Below are 25376 nucleotides of genomic sequence, written 5' to 3'. Positions count from 1 at the left end.
TCCTTCTTTTAATCATACACAGATCGAAAAAAGAGTGTATCATTCTGTGACATATGATGCACATAATTGGAGCGTGGGATATCATAGAAGTTTACGTGACATATCATGTAAAGTTCATGAAATATCATGTAAACTTCCATTATATGTCATGTAATTCAGCATGACTCTGAGAGTTTACATGACATATAACACAAATTTACATGACATATCATGTAGACCATCAAAACACTTAGTTTACATGACTAAAATGAAGTTTACATGACGTGTAAATCTCATTATTTTTATCTGTGTAGGCTATTCTTTCTAGTTTTGACATTCAGGGATGAGTTGGCGTTGAACCTGTCAATATTTTATCAAAGATTTTTCCTTCTTTGAATCATAGGCTGTTCTTTCGAATTATACTTATGCGAGGAATAGTGACATGGTCACTTAAGTTCATCATTTATTTTCGGCCAAACGGCATTCGGCCAAATGGCATTCGGCCAAACGACCCTTTCGGCCAAATGGCGTTCGGCCAAATGACCCGGAACCAGTTGTTTTCTGTTTGATGACAGTCTATTAAACAATTTTGATCACACTAAACAATTTTTCATTTCATCGACATGTTCGTTATGGTCCGAAAATCCCAATCGTACAAAAAAAGTCCATCTTATCATACTCCGTATTCTAAAAGCGCTTGATGCAAGACTTTAAAAAGTAATTGATTTAAACCTTTCGGGACGGTTGGGCGCTTTGCACCTCGCTGACGTGTTCTACAGCGGCAAGGTTGGGGAAAAAAGTCTTCCCGAAGGAGTTCAATTGAATTTATCGAAAACTTAAAAAAGATAGCAATAGAAAACCAGAAAAGAAAAGTGCCTCTTAACTGACGTGATTGAAAGGTGGAATCTTTATTTCAACGAACACTCGAATGACGTATGATCATAAAAGTGAAACTAAGAGGACCGGTGAAATTATCTCTCGTTTTAATTTCAAATTGAACAAATAAGAAACTCGTCATCTATCGGGTCATTGATCGTACCGCGTCAGTTTCTCTCAATTTTCGATTTGTCTAAAATACATCTGCTAATCCTCACACCGTTTTAATCATGGTCAGGGTCAGTTCAACCACACTATCTGAGCTACGATGCTACCGCTCCTCGGTGATTATATAAGCAAACAAAGCTCCGAAAAATCTCACCTCTAGGGTGGTTACCACGCCGCACCATGATCCAAGTCGTGGTATCCGAAAAAAAAACTCATCGAAGTTCAATGTCAATGTCAACGACGACGGCGTTTGCCGCGTTTTGGAGGACTAAGACTGGTCGAGCTCACACGCTCGATGCACACGATCCACGGGTTGACCGGTTAGTTTATCGGTGTGTAACTACTTCAGCCCGTTGTTGCTTGGTATAGTAAGTAACGGAGCCTTTAGCGTTGCGATCCGAACGGGTGGATTGTTTTGAATAGCCAATCGATCGATGGTTGGTGGTGCGTCGTGTGCTGGTTATTGAGGCTAATTGGGCTGTTCTACTGCGGTGGATTAGACTGAATCACTGACGCAGCACTTGGTGTCGTCACGGTGGTGCCTATTAAAGCGCAATACAAGTGTGTGTTTTGTGATCTATACTTCCGGTGGCATATCGTACACATCGACGATTTTCTGCAGTATGATAAGGCGATTTAGCTGAAATCATAGCTTACCACCCTAGCAAGTATATAATCTAGACTAAGCTTGATTTTAACATCCTTTGAGCTTGGTACTCGAATAAGGAAGTTAACGCTCTAATAGATATAATGGATATAGTGACGAGGTCGATGACTTTATTCTACCTAGTTGTATTAGTATCAATTTTCCTAACCACCGTCATTGTTTTTATTAGCTTCCATATTGTATTGTGCTACAGAATAAAATTAACGGTAATCGAGTGCTTTATTGTCAATATAGCTCAGAAAACGATTTGGACATTGTACTGTAAGGTCATGTATGCATGCTCTCAAAACTTTCTACGGTTATTACTACGCGTAGAAGTCGAACGCCGTGGCTCAACATCGAGCAGCTGCGTAACGTAGAAGTGGCTCAAGACTACGCACAGCAGTTAGCAGTGGCCCTACCAACGGAAGAGCAGCTAAGCGCAGCTACACTTGAAGATGGCTGGAGAGACATCCGATCCGCCATAGGTATTTAGTACCTCGGCTACAGCACTAGGCTTCGCGATTCCGAATCACAGAAACGACTGGTACGACGGTGAATGTGAACAGTTAAAAAACGAAAATAATGCAGCATGGGCAAGAATGCTGCAACACCGTACGAGAGCAAATGAGGCACGTTACAGACAGGCAGAACCCGGGTAGAGGTGATATACTGACGATCAAAACATGATATTAGTTTGATTGATATAAGAGATAGAAGATCTGAAAATAATATCTGAAAAATGTTCCTAGAACATCTGAACAATATCGAAATTTGATATTACAAGATCAAACAAATAGCTTGCTGCTATTGGTTTGTTAGATCTCACAAGATCTAATTCATCAGATCATTGATGATGTTCCAGGAGTAAATTTTAGATATTATTTTCAGATCTTTTATCTCTTATATCAATCAAACCAATATCACATTTTGATCTCAATATCAAAATATGCTATTATTGAGCTCTATTCCTCTACCCGGGAACTCAGTCTTCCGGATGAAGAAGCGCCAGCAAGAAGGACGAGATCGCGAAGCGATGGAAGAACTGTACCGCGCTAAGGACACACGAAAGTTCTACGAGAAGGTGAACCGCTCGCGCAGAGGCTTTGTGTCGCAAGCCGACATGTGCCGAGATAATCACGGGAATATACTCACGAGCGAGCGTGAGGTGGTCGAGTGTGTGTATTTGGTTTTGTAGAGGGACTTTAACCTTATGGTCATTCGTCCCTTATCCCATGGTGAGGTGGTCGAGAGGTGGCGACAGCATTACGATGAGCACCTCAATGGCGACGTTGCGAGTACCGAAGGTGGCACGGTAACAGATCTAGGAGTACGTGCGAAGAGGAGGTTAGCCGTCTGAAAAACAACGAAGGCGCTGGAGCAGATCAACTACCAAGCGAGTTACTAAAACACGGTGAAGAAGCACTGTTGAGAGCACTACACTGGGTCATTACCAATATTTGGGAGGAGGAAGTATTACCAGAGGAGTGGATGGAAGGTATCGTGTGTCCCATCTACAAAAAGGGCGGCAAGTTGGATTGCGGAAACTTTCGCGCGATCACACTACTGAGCGCTGCCTACAAGATACTCTCTCAAATTTTATGCCGCCGTCTATCACCGATTGCAAGAGAGTTCGTGGGGCAATATCAGGCTGCTTTCATGGGTGAACGCGCTACAACGGACCAGATGTTCGCCATTCGCTAGGTGTTGCAGAAATGCCGCGAATACAACGTGCCCACACAACACTTGTTCATTGACTTCAAATCGGCGTATGATACAAGCGATGGAGAACAGGTATTGCGGATTATGCACGAATACGGATTCCCGGATAAACTGTTACGGTTAATCAAGGCGACGATGGATCGAGTGATGTGCGTAGTTCGAGTACCAGGGACACTCTCGAGTCTCTTCGAGTCTCACAGAGGGTTACGGCAAGGTGGTGGTCTTTCGTGCTTGCTGTTCAACATTGCGTTAGAAGATGTAATAAGGAGAGCGGGGATAAACACGAGTGGGACGATTTTCACGAAGTACGTTCAGCTGATGATATGCAAAAGTGCTCCAATGTTGCTCAAATTCTGTATTGCTACCGAAAATAATTGAACCCATATTTTTATTGTTTCGCCATTTTTATGGCCATTTTGAAAAAAGGGTGGTCCAGAATTCTAATTTTTCTTTTATTTTCATATTGAGCATTGCAAAGATTTCGCGGCAATCGTGCAAATGTTCAATATTTGAAAGCACAATGTTCACACATCTAACAACAAAAGAAACAGCGCATTAACAAACCGATTAGTCTAAACACCACCCCAAAATACGCATCCGCTGCTGAAAAACTGTAGCGGCGGCTTCAACCAATGTATGCTGAAACCAGTGTGAAAATTTTGGGGTGGGACAATTTTATTTGCCTGTGCGTCGTATTTGGCGCAAGATCGTCAATACCGTCATAAATTTTTAACCCATTGGCCGATTTTCATTCTTTTTTCACGAATGTTAAGATTATTAATTCTTGATTAAAGAAAATAATCGCGAAATACATAGTACAGGTATGTTCCGTTTTTGTCATTATCCGTTTTTATCACTATCCGTTTTTGTCACTATCTGATTTCATCAACATTTCATTCCGTTTTCGTCAACACTAAAGTTTTTTGTCAAATTTGTTCCCTCGAACACTCGTGTTATTTATAGTTTAACATTAATCTTGAGGCAATGCATCCATGAACTAATTTGAAGCAACCACCTTTCTTCTTTTTCTTTTTCTTCTTCTTCTTCTTTACGGCTATACGTACCAACTGGAACTTGGCCTGCCTCTTTAAGTGTTATTCGAAAAATTTAACAGTTTAAGGACTTCTCTGCCTGAATTTTTACACTACAATCTTTTTACAAGACTTTTTTAAGTGAAATAAATTTCACGCGATTTTTTACACGATTTTCATTAAATTACGCAATGTGCTGAATTCTTCTCTCCTGGTCGCTATTTCTTTCCGACGGGGCTCAAATATCTACCAGAGATCCTCTTGTCTTCCTTGGTTTTCTTCAGTAATTCCTACTAGCAATTCTACCTTGTATTCAACCAAATTCCTTAATGGATTTCTTCTGAGAAATCGTCAGGAAATAACTCAGAAGTTCTTTTAGGTGGATTAGTCTTTCAATTCCTTTAGGTGAATTAGTCTTTCAGAAATAGGTTTCTCTAGTCTAGGAGCTTGGAAAACAATCTGGGGATTTTTCCAGCAACTCCTGAAGGTTTCCCATAAGAAACTAAGGATTTCCAAAAAATCCTAAAGAAATCCCATCAGTTCTGAAAGTATTCCTCGAGGAATAATTGGATGATTTCTTGAAATAACTTATACAGGATTCCTGGAAGGAATTTCTCAAGGATTCCCACAAGGAACTTCTAGAGGATTCTCAGGAATAACTCCCCGGAGATGTCTATACAGAACATCAGGAGAACTCCCTGAAGAAACTTCTTGAGGATTCGAGGAAAGATTTCTTGGAAGATTACTAGACTAATCTTCTGGAAGATTCCCAGAAAACGCAGTAAGAAATCGGGGAGAATTCTTATAATTATATTATCCTTATTAACGAGATTTTCAGCCCAATATCATAAAAAACTCTTTAAAGAATCAAAGAAAGAACTTCTGATGAAATTCTAGAAAACTGATGAAGAAATCCCAGCAAGAAATTCTGGAGATAAAAAACCCTAGAGAAATATCAGTAAAAGTTTCTGGAGGGATTTCAGAAAATATACTTGAAAGAATTCTCGTACGAAATTCTAAAGTAACGGAGACACACCCCGGAGCCGGGTTCTGATGCTTTTCAAACGCATATCTGGGGATCGGAACGCTCTAAAAAGCTGAAGTTTGGACGTTTTTGTCAAGCCAATATTGATAAGTAATCAGTCAAAATTTTAGCTTCTTATAGCATTCTGTTTGCGAGATATATTTTTGGGAAGCGCCAAAACCCTACTCCTGATAATCGAGACCGGCCTGCATTTCAAAAGTTAAATCCTGGTGAATCTCCAAAGCAACTCTTGGATGAATTTCAACAGGATGTCTAAGTTAAATCCCACAATGATTTTCTTTGCCCACCTTGTGCATTTGGATCATTATAGACCCATACCGTACACTACGTCAGCGAGCTGATCCCAACATAATGCATAAGGAAGGTGAATCAATTACAATTTCTGGTAAAATATTTGAAGGGATCCCCAAAGAAACTCCGGGATAAATTTGAAAAGAGACATCTAGGGTGATCCGGGAAGAAATTTCTGCCGAAATCATAAAGGGCAGAACCTTTCTAAAAATTCTTTCGAATTCCAAAAGATAAACAAGCGGCATGGTACAAGGTAACCTAGAAGAATTCTGGAGAAACTTATTGGGGAATCCAATATTCTGGAGAAGTTACAAGTGATTGATAAGAAAAAATCCTGAAGATTTCTTTAAAGTATCGTAGACGAAACGTTTATAGGAATCTGTGAAGATGATACTCGTGGAGAAATGCCTTCCGAAAGGAAGTAAACAACCTTTTTTGTTAGGATATCGAAATTACGTTCCTGGAGATTAATCATTCCTGGTAGTATAACATATTTGAAAACATCGATCTGGGTACTGGAACTGTTATATGTGTAATTCTTGCGTTCAAAAATGTGGGCACAAATGTGGTGTCGGCGTCACAGTAAAAAAAAACTGTAATTTGAACTGTGCAACCAAGATATGCTAAAAGACATAAAAAAACATTTTTTTTTATTTATGTGTATTTTAACTTAGAGCTAATTCTACACTTAAAGGAAAAAAAAACAATTAAATTTCATAGTAAACTGCATATTTTTACTTTTACACAGTAAATCTTCCAATTCATATTAAAATGTTACAAAATATTTTGTCAAAGAAAATTATTCCGGTTTTGTCAACTGAAAATCGCGGACCGTGTTGATGAAAGCGGAACATATCTGTAAATCATTTTTTATGGTTGCCACAATTTTGAATCACAACGACTATACTTTTTTATATTTTTTGACGAAAGTTTAGGTTTTATATTTATTAACGAAAGTGTTTACGTTACACAGGGTGTTAGGTTCCTGAGTGCAAACTTTTTAAAGGGTGATTAATGGTGAAAAAATTGTTCTACGCATATGGTCAAATCTCAACCGTTACGTAGTTATTGAACTTCCCATGTTTTTTACTCTTTTTACCTTAACTAACTATAACTTGAACATGGTCAAACTTATCGCAGTTTTTTGGCCTTTATCCGAAAGATTATTGAATTTTCTATCAAATGGCAACTTTGAATCGATTGGTTTAGTTAACTAACTAAGTTTTCTAGAGCGTATAGGTCAAAAGTAGTGTGTTTTATTTTGTTTTTTGTCAATTATCTTTGAAAAATGCGTAATAATTTAAAATTCTTTCTTTGGCAAAGTTGTGGCCCCTATTTCACTCTACAATTCGTTCTTTGACATTAAACTTCTATCTCTTATCGTTTTCTTGTAATTTCGATTTGAACGTCGCATTTCAGTTCATAAATTTGGAACTGTCAAGGTAAGCAGTTTTTTGCGCACTGTGCCGCACATTTAAATCAATATTGCAAGAAAATGATAAGAGATAGAAGTTTGGTGTCAAACAACGAATTGTAGAGTAGATCAGGGACCACAGCTTTGCTAAAGGGGGAGCGGACCTGGTGTGATGGTTAAAGCGCATGCCTATCACGCCGAGGACCTGGGATCGAATCCCACTCCCGACAAACTCACAAAATGTGAGTTCTTCCTTCGGAAGGGGAAGTAAAGCGTGGGTCCCGAGATGAACTAGCCCAGGGCTAAAAATTTCGTTAATACAGATAAAAAAAAAAAAAACTTTGCTAAAGGAAGAATTTTAATTTATCACGCATGTTTCAAAGATAATTTACAAAAACCAATTTAAACACACTATTATGAGCTATTTTGCTCTAGAAAACTTAGTTATTTAACTAAACCAATCGATTCAAAGATGCTACTTGATAGAAAAATCAATAATCTTTCGAATATGGGTAAAAAAACTGCGATAAGTTTGACCATTTTCAAGTTATAGCCAGTTAAGGCAATAATAATCAAAAACATGGAAAGTTCAATAACTACGTAACGGTTGAGATTTGACAATATGCGTAGAACAATTTTGTTCACCATTTATGGTCCTCTATAACCCTTTAAAAAGTTTGCACTCACGAACCTAAACCTAAACCGAACCTGAAAAATTAAAAAGGTTTTTAACTCTTTTTGAGCTGCATTTTTTTTTTTGTTTTGAAAACTTCATTTTTTGTGCTTATATACGTATGGAATCACCATGCGTCTCCATCACCGTTAAAATGCCATTTATTTTGGTCGATGGCATCAAGAGTTAATTAACTTAAAACTGTTAATTCAAATTTTATAATTAAGTTCGGTGAAAAGCAGTTCAAATCCAACGAAAATTGGGTCAGCGTTTCTAAACTATGGGTCGCGACCCACGGGATGGGTTGCGGGGGGTTGATTTTTGGTGGATCGCGAAAGTTTAGTGATATTGGAAAAATGCCATACTGAACTTAAGCAAAATGATTTTGGTGACCATTCTGGAAACCCAAAAATAATCTTCTGAATGAATTGTAATTCTTTCTAGAAATGAAGTCTCTCCTTCACATATCAAAGCTTTTAGGTTAGTAATTGGATTCTTAAGTGTAATAAAGCTACTCTCTTTGAGTTTTGAAATATTTTTTTGAACCACTTTTGAAGCCAGTTTTGAACCGGTAATAATGATTTTATTGACCCGATTAAGATTAAGATTAAGATTAAGAATCGTTCAGTTTTCATAATTTATTCTCATGAGAGATTAAACACTTAAATAAAATATGTGTTTAAGTGAACCAATTCACTCGACCGGTTCACTTTTGAACCGGTAAAATCAATAATTTTGTGTAACTGGTATTATGCTGATGTTCTTTATATAGTGAAGATAAAAGAATGAAGAATACATTATTTGTTGAACCGATTCTTTTTTGAACCGGTAAAAATAATTAAATTATTTATTATTACTTTTTATGGCTGTCCTTCCAGAAAAATAATAAGTGATTTGGAAAACCGGTTCGCTAAAACGGTTCATTCAAGAATTCTATCTCACTAGTATTTTGGTGATAATTTGCGTATTACGATAATAAATGGATGCCCGACAAGAAAACCGGACAAGGAACCGGATCATCAAAATAATAATTTATGAACCAGTAAAATAATTTTGCCATCCCGCTTTTTAACCGTTTCATAATTTATATTATTTAACAATTAAACCTAGGACCAAAATAGGTGATAAGGAAAACCAGTTCGCTAATCCGATAAACTTTTGAAAAGAAAAAAATGTGTTAATGTTGAAGAAACTATTATTTTTGAAAAATGGTAGATCAGCGAGATTAAATGATTTTGCAAACTGGCTGGTAACACCAATCTAGTTATGAACCGGTTAAAATATGCTATTGTACAGTATGAGAAATGTTGAAGTTCTCTGATATGTATATTTTTATGGGGATTGTTCATACCACAAAACTGATTGATCGATAGAACCGGTTCGTTTGGCCGTTACCGACTAAAGTAGTTTTATTTAGAGATAGTTTCGGCTTTGCAGTCTTGTATTAGTGGAACAAACTATTTAATTTTGTCCGACGTTTCTTCTTCAGGGAAAATGTAGTATTGATGTTTTATTGAGTGTGATTGTACAATTTTTGATGTTATGTTACTTACAAATTGATGTTGTTCTTTGTCTTAGGGTATGGTTGTTCTGTTACGGTCAGTATAAGGTTTTGGTCGGTACATGTCCTAAAAATGTCATATTGTGTTTAAATTACTAGTAAAGTTATTAAGTTAAGCTTCTTACATATGGTTGGTCAATTGGTCAATATTTTAAAATTTAATTTTATAGTTTAGTCACTTTTAGTTTTGCTCACTCTGTTTTCGGGCACTTTTGATTGTTAAGCTCTTATCATGGACAATGGTCTTACTGATATAAAGATGAAATATTTCAAATTGGCAAAATCGTTATAGGGAAGGGGTGGTGTGGATTTTGTTTTTGATAGTGTGTAGGATTGATGCATATGTATTGTGCAAACCTTCTACGTCTGACCGCTTATTGACGGTATGTGAAGTGTTTACAATATGACACATCTCTATAAAGCTCAGACTTGAATATGATCTACATTCTTCTAATATTTGTGTGTTATCAAAGTTGAACCTATGATTGTGGTCTATACAATGACTTATCAATGCTGTTTTTTCTCTGAGAGTGTTGATGTTGTTTGTAGTGTTAGTGTTACATAGCTCTTGCAGTCTATCTAGCTTGTTTACATCTCATCGATGACCAGACAGCCTAGTTTTTAATTTGTTCTGAGTCATGCGAATATAGCAGGATTGGCACTCTGAACATGGAATTTTGTATATTATGTTTGACTTTTCATTTTTGCTTACAGGATCCTTCATGTTGGTGTGGAATTCAAAGAGAGTGCGTAGTTGCTTACTGGTGATCAGGACGTTTGGAAGCTGTGGTCTGAGGACTTTGATGATATTGTCGGTCAGTCTGGGAACGTATGGAATGGACATGTAGGTCTTGGACGTTTCACTGTCATTGGTTTGTGCGTTGTCACGGCTATTGGACTCCGTCTCGTCGGGGAATCCTGATTCCGTGCGGTGCCTTGTTATGGATGTATCGCTGTTGCTGTGCGTTTGGTCGATGCTTGGAGGTTGATTGTGGGAGGAGATTGCTATTGGGAGATTGGCTGCCTGTGCATTGGGGTCTGTGTTAACGCTGCTTGGTGGGTTGATGTGTTCCTGTGCCTTCTAGTGATGGTAGTTATTAATGAGACGGTTTATGAACGGTCGTGGATAGTTGTTGAGCTGCAGATGGTTATGTATTGTGGATGCTAATGTTGCCAAGTCTCCTGTGCTGGTGAGAGCGTACACTCGATGAATGAAATTGTACGAAACGTTGATCTTATGCTTCATTTGATGGAATGATCGGAAGTTGAGCATCCTCCCAGATGCTATTGGCTTGGAGTACCACATAGTTTCTAGTGTTTGGTCGTCGTTTCTTGTCACTGCTATGTCTAAGACTTTTGGTTGTCTTCTACATCAACGGTGAACTGTAGTCTGCTTTCACAGCTGTTGAAAGCAGCTAAGACTTCCTGTATCTTGTTGTGTGGGATGACCAGAAACATGTCATCGACATATTTTTTGAGGAACGGTATGATGAAACTAATTTTATTTATTTATTGATTTTGTCAAACATAACGTGGACTACATTTTCACTTATAACTACAGTATCGGACAATAAAAATGCATAAAAGCCGGTTTCCCTTACAAACTTTGTAGTCAACTTACTTCAGAATACCATATCTTAGATATTTCTCAACCGGTTGTTTTAATTTTTCTGTGACGAACTACAAAAAAAATCAGAAACTATTGAAAAAGTTTAGTATTAACTATTTATACAAAAATCAAAGATAGGTTAAATCTTGACAATTAAAATGCATCAATCCAAAAAAACTAAACAAAAAATTGTTACGTCTTATAATATGGTATTCTCGGCAAATTTGTTTCTTGTGTGATGACGAATAAATTTTCTAAAAAAATAAAATCTAAAAAAAAATCCCGTCAATAAGAGATTTTGCTTATGCGGTTCATTATAAAGAATACTATCAAATAATGATCAATGCTGTCAAAACCTTTGTCATGTGTAAGATGTCCCTTCTTCGATGAAATGCACAAAAAGCTACTGATAATTTCCATGGATTTGCAAGTAATTCAACAATACGACTATCTGATCAATAAGTGCCATTGATTTTATTGTGCACGTATTGTAGTTCCAATTTCCAATACAGCATTTTTATCAGGAAAATACGTACAGAATATAATATGTTGCTGAATAGTCAAATTTATCATTATTAAATGGTAGTTTATGGTGATTTTATTGGAAATTTTTATTAGGGAAGATTGATATGCTTAGATTATCAAAACAAGTAAATCTCTAAAAAATAGCGGCACTATAACACAATTTCGGTTCCAGGTACCAGAACCATAGTGACAGTGGACATTTCTGATTTTTCTATATTTCCTACATTCAATCTGCATCGCTTCCTGCAGTTAATACTCAGTTTCAATATTTTTCTCAGTCAATTTACCTAACGAAAATTTTCCAAAACTGATAAAATCGGATTATTGAGAACATACTGTATAAAACTTGCAACTGCACCAGATAAAATTGAAGCTCATCTGGAGCCAATATAAATGACGTTTAGTTTGAATAATAATGTTATTTCGTCTTTGTGTTATGACTGATTATAAAAAAAATCCTGATTCTGCTTGTAGTGGATTCCCAGTGGCCACTCCGGATTGACCTGGACCACTTTCGCCAAAATCAAAATAGACTAGTATAGCTTTCATTTAAAACCAGTTGCAAAAAATTTGATGGAGAATTCAATTTTTAACAATCAAAACAAAACAGGTGTCACCTAGAGGTTTGGTCGATTTGGTCGACCCAATTTACAGCGACGCTGCTTAGATACTTAGACATTTGTCAAATATCCCAATATTGATTTCTTGGGAATCATTTGCATGGTGCTCTTTTGCATATATTACCTTAATTTCAGGGATGCCTTGAGCGAGGTAGGGTTTCAGATGGTGAAGTGCACCCTTCAGACAGGTGTTGAGTTCTGGATCTGATCTTCGGCATTGTAGAATATACGGTGGAGCTGGAAGAAAACAAAAATCATTTGCAATTAATATTTTAGTACACACCTCAAACAGATTTGCTATAAAATCCAAATTTGACAATCAATAGATAATAAAACAGCATTAGATTGCAATTTGCATGCCCCAAAGAAATGTACAAACAGCAAGGCCCAAAAAGTTGAACGAACGATGATAAAAGTCCTTGAAATTAATAATGGAAGAAAACATTAAAATTTAACCATCCAACTGCGGCAACAACAGTAAGGGTCAAGAAGATGCTTCTTAAAGTGATCAAAAAAAATGACCAGTCTTGCAGAATAGAGCAACTGGTTATGGTAAATAAGTTGAAATCGAATACCCTTTGATCAACATTCGTATTTTTTACATAAAAACAGCAAAAATTTGCATTCATGCTAATATATGTAAACGATTTCAGACATCTTTTCTGCTATTCATTAGGGAGCTTTTTTTTCATCCAAAAGATCAACGCTCTGTGAGTTTTGTTTTTTTAGCCATAGCAGATTCCGGTGTCCGGCCATTTGGCCGAATGCCGTTTGGCCGAATCATGATTCAAAAAAATCATCGGATTTTTTGATATTCTAACTTCCAATAAGAATTATTTCCTGTTTTAAATCATAGGCTATTTTTTCTAGTTTTGACATAGAGAGATTAGTTGGCATTAAAACTGCCAATATTTTATCAAAGATTACTCCTTCGTTGAATCATAGACTCTTCTTTCGAGTTATTCTGAAGCGGAGAACAGCGGAATGATTAAGTTCATCTATCATTTTTCGGCCAAACATCTTTCGGCAAAATGGCATTCGGTCAAACAGCATTCGGCCAAATGGTGTTCGGCCAAATGACCCGGAACTGCAGATTCCAACATGAAAATAAATAGAGGCAAATCGAATACATGACTGATTTTTAGCAGCAAATAGATCGACATTCCAAGCTAAGAATATCACAGATGGCTCTGTTTTTTGTGGTAGTAAAATCAAATTTTCTCGGTGAAGAAACTGTTCCGGAACATGAAGTAAACACAAAACGTTGCATTTTCAAACCATTCTTGATTTCTATTCACTAAATTTTCACAAAACTATTCCGTTTTCTAACAATCAACGTTTTTCGCGATTTTTCCATACGATTTGACAGTTCTTGACTACCATCCTTCCGTGAGCTTGAGGTGAAAATTTGAGAAGATAACCGTGAGTAGCACAGACAATGCATTGAATACAAGTGATGGTGTCGCCACCGGGCTGTCAGCGCTGGAAACTAGATGCTATAAAAGTACTTGTATGCAATTTTTACTGCTGGCGCCAAATGGAAGCATTCAATGGAAAAGGAAACAGCACAGACAAACAGACGTAACACTTGCGAAATTTCCATCGACCACGCTTTTAACGATCATTTTAAATTATCATAGTTGTGGCTTTCACAACCAGAGGCACGCGCATCGTTTTTCTATGCGTTTGACGTTTCACACTAGCGCCTTCTGTTGACGATATGGCACAACACAGTGATTCGTGCAACTTTTCCACCAGGTGATGGTAGTGTGGACTGGGCGATGAATTTCCATGAAAATCGTTCAAGGTGTTACGTCTGTTTGTCTGTGGAAACAGCTTTTACCCTATTGATTTCATTTTTATCAGGAATGGGATCATTCACTTGTAATTTTATTTTCGTTTTCTCAATTCGTTTTGTTGAATTTTATATCAGATTCACATGAAGAGAGTCAAATTTTGAAAATTGTGAAATTTCTAGGACGGACTAAGAATAATAAGAGCATAATCTTGCCAAATACCCGTGCGTTTACCGCATCGACTCTATGTTGTGTTGTACCTATAGCTATGCTTCTTGAAAATCACAAAAAAAAAAACAGTGAAAAGCCAGAACAAGTAACTTCCGGTTCACCTTGCACGAATGTACAATTAGTAAACGCACAGAAACCATTGAGATTGTTTGACTATACGTCACGATAGTACTAGGCTTGTGTTTGGTGATCACATTTTCCAGTTAGAGTTCAAACGCGCACCTATAATCAGCTGATTGCGAACAGCACTTAATCCACCTCGAGGAGCAACGTGGAACCACTTCTCAAGGTGGTTCAAGCCTGAAGAAAATGCTGACCTTCGTTTACCGTGTGAGTAAACATCTTCAAAGCTCGAAAATGTCATTAACATGTGAGCTGAGTAGGTACGAGGGGTAAACGATACGCACTGCTGGCTAAGCCACACACATGACATGAGTTGACTCATCACAGTCAATCAGTCAGTCAGTCAGTCATCATAGCGCACTTGTCACATCGATGACAGGCGCGGCGCGGGCAGGCAGGCCGGGTTGTTCGAGAGGTTTACAAAGATACGCGACAGCAAACATCTCAAGAACAGCCGGTTTACCTTTTGGGAGAAGATTTGTTCGGCGCATTGCTTTCAACGATTTGATACGAATCGAGTTGATTCGTTACGCAATCGGATTCCGGTATGGGCGTAATTAATCGACGACAGTCGATTGGTTGCGTAACTTGACATAACTAGAGTTCATTGGGAAAAGAATCACACAGTCGATGGGCTGGAGGTTGGCGATGAAAGATAACAGCAGCGTGAGGTTTGATGGATTTCCGTTAGGGTATTATAAAATTTGTCATCGTAATCGCACTGTCCGGTACGGTACAACAAAAGTTGACCTCCGTGATGGCTGAAGAGTGAACAATTTTTATGCATTGCTTTTACAGTGGAAATATCCAATCGTAAGCACGAGACAATCAACGGAGAAGGTCAAGAATGTAAACCGCAGGCCAACTAATTGTTAGGTCGATAGTAAAATCGTATTGCTTCAAGTTAAAAAACAAAGCTATTGTTGGTGCTCCTACAGTTTTATGAGTTGAGTAAAGCAAGTAGTTCTTGCACCGACTTTTCAAACCCTCCAAGCGTTCATTTATTACGTTACGCTCAAATCGACATTTTTTACCCCCTCCTCTCCATTCCATAACGCTTTTTTGCATGAAAATCCAGAAATTTGTGCATGGGCCTTAACGCTTGGCTATACTCCTCCTCCCAGTAGTGCAACATTACGTAATTTGTGGACGGTGCCATACCCTCTTCGAATGAGTGTAATTAGTTTGGCACTTATAATCTTCCTCAGTGTCAGTTATCCACTCAATGTGTGGATAATTGATACTAAGGAAGATTACAAGTGGAAGTCGAAATATTCGAATCTGTCAAAGAAAAATCTAATTACACTTGTTCAACTGTAAAGAACGAATAATTCAGACAGAAACATGAACAATATTCCAGTAGCGAGTATTTGAAATTTATGTTGCTCCGTTAAATACAGGACGGACGGTCACCCTAATAGGAAAGGATGAAAAGCACTTCGTTTGACTCAAATCTATGGTTCTCTTAGCCTCCAAGAAGCTGTCAAAAGTTGGCAAAAATGAAGATTTTTGTCAATTCTTTAGTTATAAATGAAATTACATCTCAAAAATGTCTGTTGCAACCTGTCTCAGGCTTTTTATTTTTTTTTTTTTTTTGAAGAAATAAAATAGACCGTTCAATTGAAGTATAAATATTTGCCACTATTTTGAATTCTATCTCTGCTCATTACTAGAAGTCTAAGCTTTTCGAAACACTCTCAGATTTTGGTAAGCTTTGGCCGCATCAGTTAGATATGATTAAAAACGTTATTTTGAAAATTTCTCAGCCATTTTTTTTAAATTTCTTCGGCAAAGCTCCTTTAGCCATTCCTTTGTGAATTTATTTTGTAATTTAGCATTTTTATTTACATTTCTTCAACAATTTCTGTTGAATTCTGTTTATATCTAATAAGGTCCCATAACGTGGGTAGATCACCTTGTAATGGTGCGTTACGGTGTAAGATCTACCATAACAAATTTTGATCTTGTATTTTTCTAGCTTTGTTGATTTAAATGCAAGATAATTCCAAGATCACAATTTGTTCTACTTTTTTTTTGTATTATGTTTTTCATTGCTAATAAACCATTTGTTTCAGGAGGATTCAGGTAATTTTTGTCTATGTCTAGAGAGATTTATCTCCAAAATTTATGTAACTGTTGTGAGCCTATCATAATTTTAAACTATTTTCTATTTCAGATGTACAAGCGGGCAACCCTGCAGTCGGGACGACTTCTTATTTTTTGAAGGGTCAAGATCGCCATATCGGTGGCGGTGGCGGGTAGACCACGTTGTCCGCGTCATTTTTCTTCGTGCCGAGTGTCGTAATGTCGCGTTTTTTTACTCGTTTTACGCGATCTTTTTTTTTTTGTTTAACGCGATTTTTAGATTTTTTTCTTTTCTTTTATTGTTATTTCTCGAGTAACCAGTTTTTTCCTCGCGTTTTAAACATTTCGGTATTGCAAAGTTCCGATGATCCTGGAGTGATCGGTTCTGCTTGTGCCTCGCACTGAGCCGAAACATACTTATTTATACAATATATAGAAAGAAATATATTTTTATTTTATTTTCGTTCAACTCGTTTTACGTGATTTTTTTTTAAATAAATGAGACGTTTTTTCCTTGTTTTCGCGTTTTTTTTTTAATGTAAATTGAGGTTTTTTTTTTCTCGGATCGCCAATTTTTTTTTCACGCGTTTCAAACATTTATTGTAATGTTCCGATGACCCTGGAGGGATCGGTTCTGCTTGGGCCTCTCACTGAGCAGAAACATAATTATTTAAACAATAAATAAAAAAAAATCTCTTTTGATTGCCGGCTTTCAAATGATTAAATTTTGACCAAGTAAACAACCAATGCCGTTGGTCCATCGCCAGCTATTCAGGCGAATCCTTGACTTACATATTACATCTCCCAGTCACCCACTCCGTAGTACTTATGGGAGTGTCACTGAGTCGGAGGCCTCTTAAATAAGTGCTACATCAACATTTCCTTCCCCTATCCCAAGTTACGGTAAGGATGGGCGTGGCCGGGAATAATGACATTTGTTCTTTTGGTATTTTTGCATAAGATTGGAGCAAAGTTAACTCCCCGGCCTTGCTCCGAAAAGCAATCCAAGCAAGATTAGTAAAGGTACAAGAATGTTCAGGGCCCATATAGCCGAGGCGGTAAACGCACGGGTATTCAGCATGACCATGCTGAGGGTGACGGGTTCGATTCCCGGTCGGTCCAGGATCTTTTCGTAAAAGGAAATTTCCTTGACTTCCTTGGGCATAGAGTATCTTCGTGCCTGCCACACGATAAACGCATGCAAAATGGTCATTGGCAGAGGAAGCTCTCAGTTAATAACTGTGGAAGTGCTCATAGAACACTAAGCTGAGAAGCAGGCTTTGTCCCAATGAGGACGTTACGCCAAGAAGAGAGAGAGAGAGACAAGAATGTTCTTAGTATCAAATCTACGAAGTATACCGTAACTACGCTAACGCTAATTCTGTTTATATCTAATAAGGAATTTCCTTATATAAGACTATGACGATTTTTGACCATTTTTTCGTCAATTCTTCAGTTATACTTTTAGGAATCCTGTGGCAGTACATATTGAACTTTCTTCGGCAATTTCTTCGCACATTGTTTTTGGAATTTTTCTGCACTTACCCAAAATTGTTTAGTAGATTATTTGAGAATGTCTTCGATAAAATTTTTGGAAACTTTTTCGATAATGCCACTTGCAATCTATTCGGTAAGTCATCGATGATTAAGCAGGTCTTGAGAAGTGTAGGGTATTTGTGCCTATCTTAGTCTCATTAAGGATGTGCAACATGAAAAATCACTCACAGCGCAATGTATACGCTTCAAACTTAATGATACAAACCTTTAACATACGTGCTCACTTCCACTGTTGATCTTACGATGCACTAGAGTGGGATTTACCTTCAATATTTGATATAATTGCGATCACAAATCGCGAGCCACTCGCACCTATCTTCAGCACACCGTAAAATTTTCATCTCATCACGGTCCACCGGGTGGCCCCTTATTCATCTCAACAGTATTTACAGCAAATCCACAACCACTCTCACATTTTCTCATCGTAGAGCATTCTGCACTCACCCACTAACGCACTCCCTTTCCCTAGCAGGTGACAGTTTCATTGTGATTGTTTTCCTCTCTCGCAAAGGAGAAGTCACAACAATGTGCGGCGCGACGAATTGTCTATGCTCGCTCCCCACGTTTTGCACTCGCATACATTCACAGCTGATTGGCAAATCAGTGCTGCCGAACTGGATGATAGTTCGTAAAGCTTGAGCGGTAGCAGCATATTTAGATGAAAACCAAACCAAATATTTTGAAAGAAATGGCGTTGGAAAATGAAATTATTGATCGATTTGCGTAGAAGTTCGATTACCAAGATGTTAAACCAAGAAACGACCATATTCTGATTGAAAAAACATCGTATTTGTAGTGACCAAATCTCATTCAATTAACTACTTGTTTCTTGATGTCTGGCACCGCTGTGATGCTTGCTTTGGTGCTTCGGCAGAGATGTGCGCCGCGGTTAAAACATCATTTTTGGTCGTCGGCGGCGGCGGCGTTAAAAATGAGAATTCAATATTTCGCTCTTTTACATCTCATAAAGCGAAACATTTTAACAAACTATACTTTGCATATGAGAATGTAAATACACTAAAACCTCAATTTATGCATGTTATTTTAATGCACTTTTTAATTTATGCACCTTTTTTTATGACCTGCATAAATTAAGGGAAAGCTACTCAGAACCAATATTGTGCATAAGAATATTCAATAATGACGGTAACTATTGCAACGGCGGCTAAAGGGTGTTTATAAGGGTGAGCAAATGGAAGTCACAGGGGAGTTTCAGGGGGTTCCCAGGGGTTTCCGCGAGGTACCAGGAGATCTCCGGGGGGTTTTCGGGGGTCTGAGGGGGTTTTCGAAAGCATTGCAGAGAGTTTCAGAGGATTTTCGACGGGGTTTGGAGGCGTTACTGGTACGTTTTCGGGGGTTTCCGAGGATCTCACGTGCGTTAAACGGGTGCAAGTGGGGGTTCAGATGCGTTACATTGGGTCCGAGGGGATTTTAGAGGGATTTTGGAGGCATTTCAGGAAGTTTCAGAGCATTTTTGGCGGGATTCAGAGGCCTTATGGAGGCGTTTTCGGGGGTTTCGGAGCGTCGCAGGTGCGTTACATGGGGTACGAGGCGGTTTAAGGGGAATTTTGGAGCTATTTCAGGAAGTTTCAGAGCATTTTCGGCGGGATTCAGAGGCGTTACGGAAGCGATTTTTTAATGCACAAATTTCCCTCATTTTATGCCTTTTTTAATTTATGCACCCCCAGCCATGTGCATTAATTGAGGTTTTAGTGTAGTAACTTGTAATTGCGCACTCGTATATAGTGCGGCAGACAATTAAACGTTCCATAATAAATAAAAAAAATCCATAAAATAATTCTTAAGTTATGGCATGAATTGAATTATTAGAACCTGAATTCTTCAGATTTCATTACATCGGAGAAAATTGGGTTGATTTTGAAATTCCTCACATTTTGTATGTATGTAATGAAAAATTGACGAAAAATTTTAAACCTCATTTACTCGAAAGTGGGTTTTTGTCACTTACACCCCTTTGCTTCTAACCCCCTCAATTATAAACGAACGTCGTTATGACGTCACGCGGGGAAAAGCATGCATGCTGTCATTGATGCTTTATACACCTTGTGTGAAGAATATGATATTTGCTAGGATTTTTATATGATGATATATAAGTGACTAAAAAGTAACTAAAATCTCAACAGGATCATTGAACGAAATATTTTGTTTATTCGGCAATGAATGACATGCATTCATTTTGGGAGCGTTTAAACTTAAATCGATTATTTTCTGAAGATTATTGGGGAAATTCTAAGTTCGGCGGCGTGATGAGTTTTAAGCTGGCGGCGTGCTAGAAAATCAAAACATCCGGCGGCGTGAAGTAATAAATCTCGACGGCGCACATCTCTAGTCCTTGAGACAAAATGAGATGAATATAGGTACTAGGCCGAAGAAGGGGGCTTTTACCCTACATGGATCCAGAGAAGTAATCTATGTATTTTTTATTGTTTAATTTAAATATCTTATCGTTATCGTTAATAAAAACAACAATAAAAATATATCTTACTTTCAAAAAAGCCACCCAATTAGGCTTTTGTGTAACAGTAAATATTAAAAACCCAGATTAATCCACCTAGTGGTGATATTGCCTTTCTCGTCGAACATGTACTCATGATCTTTCCGTCGACGCAATCAATCTTGCCTTAGGGGCTGTCCATAAACCACGTGGTCATGAGGGGGGGGGGGGGTTCGGCCAATGACCATTTTGTATGGACAAATAAAAAAATTTGTATGGACTAATGACCACGCGGGGAGGGGGGGGGGTTGGAAAGTCCCAAAAAAAATGACCATGTGGTTTATGGACAGCCCCTTAGAGTTAGTGATCAGCCCCAATTTTCTGTTCTTTGGTAATGAACGAGAAGGAGGAAATGCTCATAACAGCGGTCTGGGACTGTACCGCTTACGAATTTCTGAATCATGAGAATACTTTGTTTGAAAAATCAAGAATTTTATCAAGGTCATCATCGAATTGGGGCACTTATTCCGACGTTATGTTCAACGTATGGGCAGAGCAGAAAGTATCAGTCCTTTCAGTTGACTGCTTGACCACCTTTACTGGAGACTGTTTCATACCAAGATGGCAATTACTAGCCAGGACTAAACTTTTTTCACGGAAATCACTTTGACAAAGGTTTAATCTGCACACTTTATGCTACATTTTATTATCATTGGTTACAAGATTCATGTAAAATTTGTTATGTAGTAATTTGAATTACCAGTGCTATATCACATTCAAACAAATATCAACCACATTACAGAGCTCGCCTTCAGTCACATCAAAATTTCGCGCAGTAATTTTAGACGCAGATAAAGATTTAAACGAATGTTCGGGGCTGATGCGCTTAAATTTTAATTTTTCCATACAAAGTTGACCCATCCTACTGTAAATTCACGTCTCAGGAATCTAAAATGGTGTGATTTGATGAGATAAGTTTAGTTTTTTTTTAAGGTTTTTGGTTCTCTCACACATATCCATCGCTTGCATTGATTTAGTTCATTTTCGTAATTCCGCTGAAGAACCCAACGTTGCTTCTGCAACACCACCTGTGGCCTCTTATGTAGTATGTGTCTATTTTGTATTGCTCACGAGACCCCCAAATGATTCCGGAAATGATTCCGGAATACTATCGGTAGGGGAGACTGGGAAGACTTGATCCCTTTTTCTTAATTTACCTGTAATTTCAAGAAAAACACAAAACTTGATCCGTTTTTCGTACAGAATGGAAGGTAAACATCTATTGCAAGTTTATACACAACAGAAAGACTTTAAATTATTGTCAAAGTTTTTATGGAGGCATGTCTTATGATGTATTTTTTTTAAAAATGGGCCACAATTGATCCCCTTTTGAGCACATGGTTAATTTAAAGGGAAAATAACCCCAGAAGCTTCCTATTCATTTTCATTTCAAGTTTTCTTGTATTTTGGATGAATATGGTGAATTTGAAATTATAATATTTCCTTAAATTGTTAAGGTTATGCTGTATTTCGAAAATGGGGAGACTTGATCCCTCTTTTTATGGTGTGTGATAAAATAATAATTATCTGACATGTTTTATCAATGAATTTACTAGAATTCCGAGTAAATAGAGGCTCACAAATAGAATTTTATTTTTCACATGTATAATGTGTGTGTAATCCTCGAGGGATCAAGTCCCCCCATGCATTAATTAAAATATTTATATAATAGCCTTATTTGAATAAATACGTTTGATAGTATTTTTTTTACACTATGTGCTGTAAAATTTTGACACGATTTGATTCAATTTTTACAAGGTTATTGAGATTTTTCGGAATCGCCTAAAAGATTTCAGAAGGACTGAAAACAAACCATCAGCCATTAAAAAATAACGCAATACACAAATAAAATCAATTGTAGCCAAAACATTGTCGTCTGTCAAGATTTAGTTTTGGAAAAAAAAATAAGCTAGCAGAAAACAGTTTTTGATTCCGAAAAAAAATTTGAGGAACAAGTCTCCCCAGGGATCAAGTCTCCTCAGTCTCCCCTAAAATTTAAATGTGGTCTGAGCTTATGAAAACTGTTAATCAGGTTACTCGGAACTAAAAATACTACCGAAGTGGATTGTGACAAAAAAGCGATTTGATGTACCGCAATCATGGGTTTGATGCACTTTAATACATGTCCACTTCCAGTGGGACACCCTTAACCGGTTTCGGAAAATTTACATGGTTCATTTTTACATTTGACCAATTTCAGCGGGACACCTGAAACCGGTTGTGAAACACTACCGGTGGTCTCTAACGTAATCTGAACTGATTTTCTTGAAAACCGTTCATCAGCTTATCGAAAAAATCGCGAATTGATGAAGCGCATGCATGGAGTTCGGTTCCCTTCTACATTTGACCATATCCGGAAGGACACCGGGAACCGGGGACACTACTAGTTTTCCCTAGCATGATCTGAGATATTTTTTCTTGGTAACCGTTCATTAGGATACCTTAAAATCCATTTGATGTGTCTCGAATATTTTTTTTGGTTCTCTTTTACATTCGGCCACTTTCAGCGAGACACCTCGAACCGATTCCGGAACACTATCAATAGTTTATAATGTGGGCTTATTTTCTTGCTGATCGTACAAGTTATCGAAAAGGCCACGATTTGATGTGTCGCATGTATGAATTAGGCCACTTCCGGCGGGACACCAGGAATCGGTTCCAGGATGCTACCGATTCAGATATGATCTGAGACTATTTTCCTGCTTACCGTTCCTCAGGTTATAGAAAAAGCTGCGATTTGATGTGTTGCATGCATGGGTTTGGTTCACTTTTATATTTGGCAACTTCCGCCAAGATACCTGGAACCGGTTCCAGAATACTACCAGATCAGATATGGTCTGAGACTATTTTCCTGTTTACCATTCATCAGGTTACAGAAAAAGCGGTGATTTGATGTGTCGCATGCATGGGTTTGGTTCACTTTTATATTTGGCCATTTCCGGCGGGAAGCCCGGAACCGGTTTCGGAACACTAACGGTTCAGGTATAGTCTGCGACTATTTTCCTGCTTACTGTTCATGAGATAATCGAAAATGCCGTGGCTTGATGGGTCGCATGCATGGGTTTGTTGCAATTTCATATCTGGCCCCTTCCTGGGGTACCGGTCCGGAACACCTAAATGGCCGTAACTCCGGAACGGCTGGACCGATTCATACAATTTTCAATAGGAAACAATGGGACAATATTCCGCGTCGATTGAAACCAAAAGCGTTGAAATCGGATGATATTTACCATCCAAAAGTGAGGTGACATTTTTGTACACATACACACACAGACATCATCTCAACTCGTCGAGCTGAGTCGAATAGTATATAAGACTTGGCTCTCCGGGAGTTCTATCAAGATTTCATTTTTGGAGTGAACATATAGCCTTTCGGTACACCTTGGTGTACGAGAAAGGCAATAAAGAAATTTAACGCTAGTCCACTTGTAATTTTTCCAAGAGCTCTTCAGATGTTGTGCATAGATCTCTTAATAAGGTAAATGGCAGCGAAAAAGGACATTGGTTCTCTGCGCACTAGCTCTGGTCAATCACCGTAACGCTCATTTTAATTTTCATTTCTTTATCTGACGTTGTCAAACTATTGCCAAAAACGCCCTAGAATGAATTACTTGTACTCATTAGTCATCCAGTTAACTCGTAAACACCCGGGACGATCTACTGTTGGCAGAAATGCAATATCTTCTTTGTTTTTAAACATTTTACCCTGTTTTTTATAGTCAAGGGGAATAGTTGTTCTAAGAAATGCATGGTACCTCCCCCCTTTGCACCCCCCCCCCCCCCCCCCCCCCACCATTACTGGTAGCCGAACATACGTGGCTTTTTTGTATATTTTTTATAATTTCTACAGTAAAAACATCAAATTTCATCTTTTTGCTAATCATCACTGATCCTTGCAATGCAATGTATTGCTACCCATCACAGTCTATTGAAGTTTTGATCACAGAGCTATTCTAAGGCCTCCAAAGTACTCCGAAGTTTCTGTCACAAATCCAACATCCTATACCAAATTTTATAGACGATAAATCCTCACAGAACATAGTCTACGGTACTCAGAAAGCCTCAAAGCACTCCTAGAATATTCATGGTACATTAATTGGGTGATCTAGGTCATCCAAATTACGCTGGAATTCATTTTCTTAAGATCTACAATATCTACCATCATTTGTGTTCACTCTGTTCATGAAATTTAGTCACGTTGATGTCCATTAGACCTCGCAATGCTACGAGCAACTCGATATTGTGGTAGTTGGACATTCCGTGAAATACAAACGGCCTCCAAAACGCTTTGAAGTTTGGGTCACGATATCTACATACTGTATCATGCTCAGTGAAGAGAATTGTCAGACAAAAGAGGCACAAAACAAGCAACAAAGAAGGCGCAGCGATTACTCTTTATCCCAACTGGTAACAGATAATGACATAATCTCGAAAAATTTTGTTGCAGACAAAACAGAAGGTGAATTTGTTGCGTACTTTTCAACTCGTGAACAATCAATTATTACCAACCTAAAATCGAAACTTTTTGATGACACATCTTCAGCAGCGTTGCAGTGTTTACCGACTCGAAGTTACCACTCGAAAATCACAATGCAAGGCTTAAAAATCTCTAAACTCGTGCTGCATGATCTTTATCCTATTCTGTTCAAGTTGGGACAAACCTATGTCGCATTGGGTAGAATGTCGCAACAATTTCAGGTTGCAACATTGTCGTTATTGTTGCGCGATGGGCGAATTTTGATTCACTGATCATGCTTTAACCCTTCAGGACTCGCGCCGTTGTAAAAAAGTACAACACAACCAGAAAACCTCGCTCGTCGTATACAGCGCGAGTGCGGTGCAGTTTCAGCTGCTTGATGGCGCGCATCCTGAAAGGTTAATTGTAGAAAATATTCGTGGGATGTAGTCT

The 25376-nt window shown here is 38.0% G+C and overlaps 2 protein-coding genes across 2 annotated transcripts in view; both read right to left on the bottom strand.

Moving 5' to 3' along the window:
- LOC115254164 (soluble guanylate cyclase 88E) overlaps nt 1–25376 on the bottom strand; it is a 538233-nt gene that overhangs the window by 73703 nt on the left and 439154 nt on the right. The window lies entirely within an intron of this gene.
- The window catches only part of LOC109400205 (uncharacterized), a 52501-nt gene that overhangs the window by 10653 nt on the left and 16472 nt on the right, over nt 1–25376 (bottom strand). Inside the window, exon 2 of the mRNA XM_019672686.3 lies at nt 12285–12397. Within this exon, the coding sequence (XP_019528231.2) occupies nt 12285–12397 (113 nt within the window). The remainder of the gene's footprint in view (nt 1–12284; nt 12398–25376) is intronic.

Source organism: Aedes albopictus, chromosome 3 (genome assembly GCF_035046485.1).
Source record: "Aedes albopictus strain Foshan chromosome 3, AalbF5, whole genome shotgun sequence".
In the NCBI taxonomy this organism is placed as follows: Eukaryota; Metazoa; Arthropoda; class Insecta; order Diptera; family Culicidae; genus Aedes; species Aedes albopictus.
This window is presented reverse-complemented; position numbering and strand designations above follow the sequence as displayed.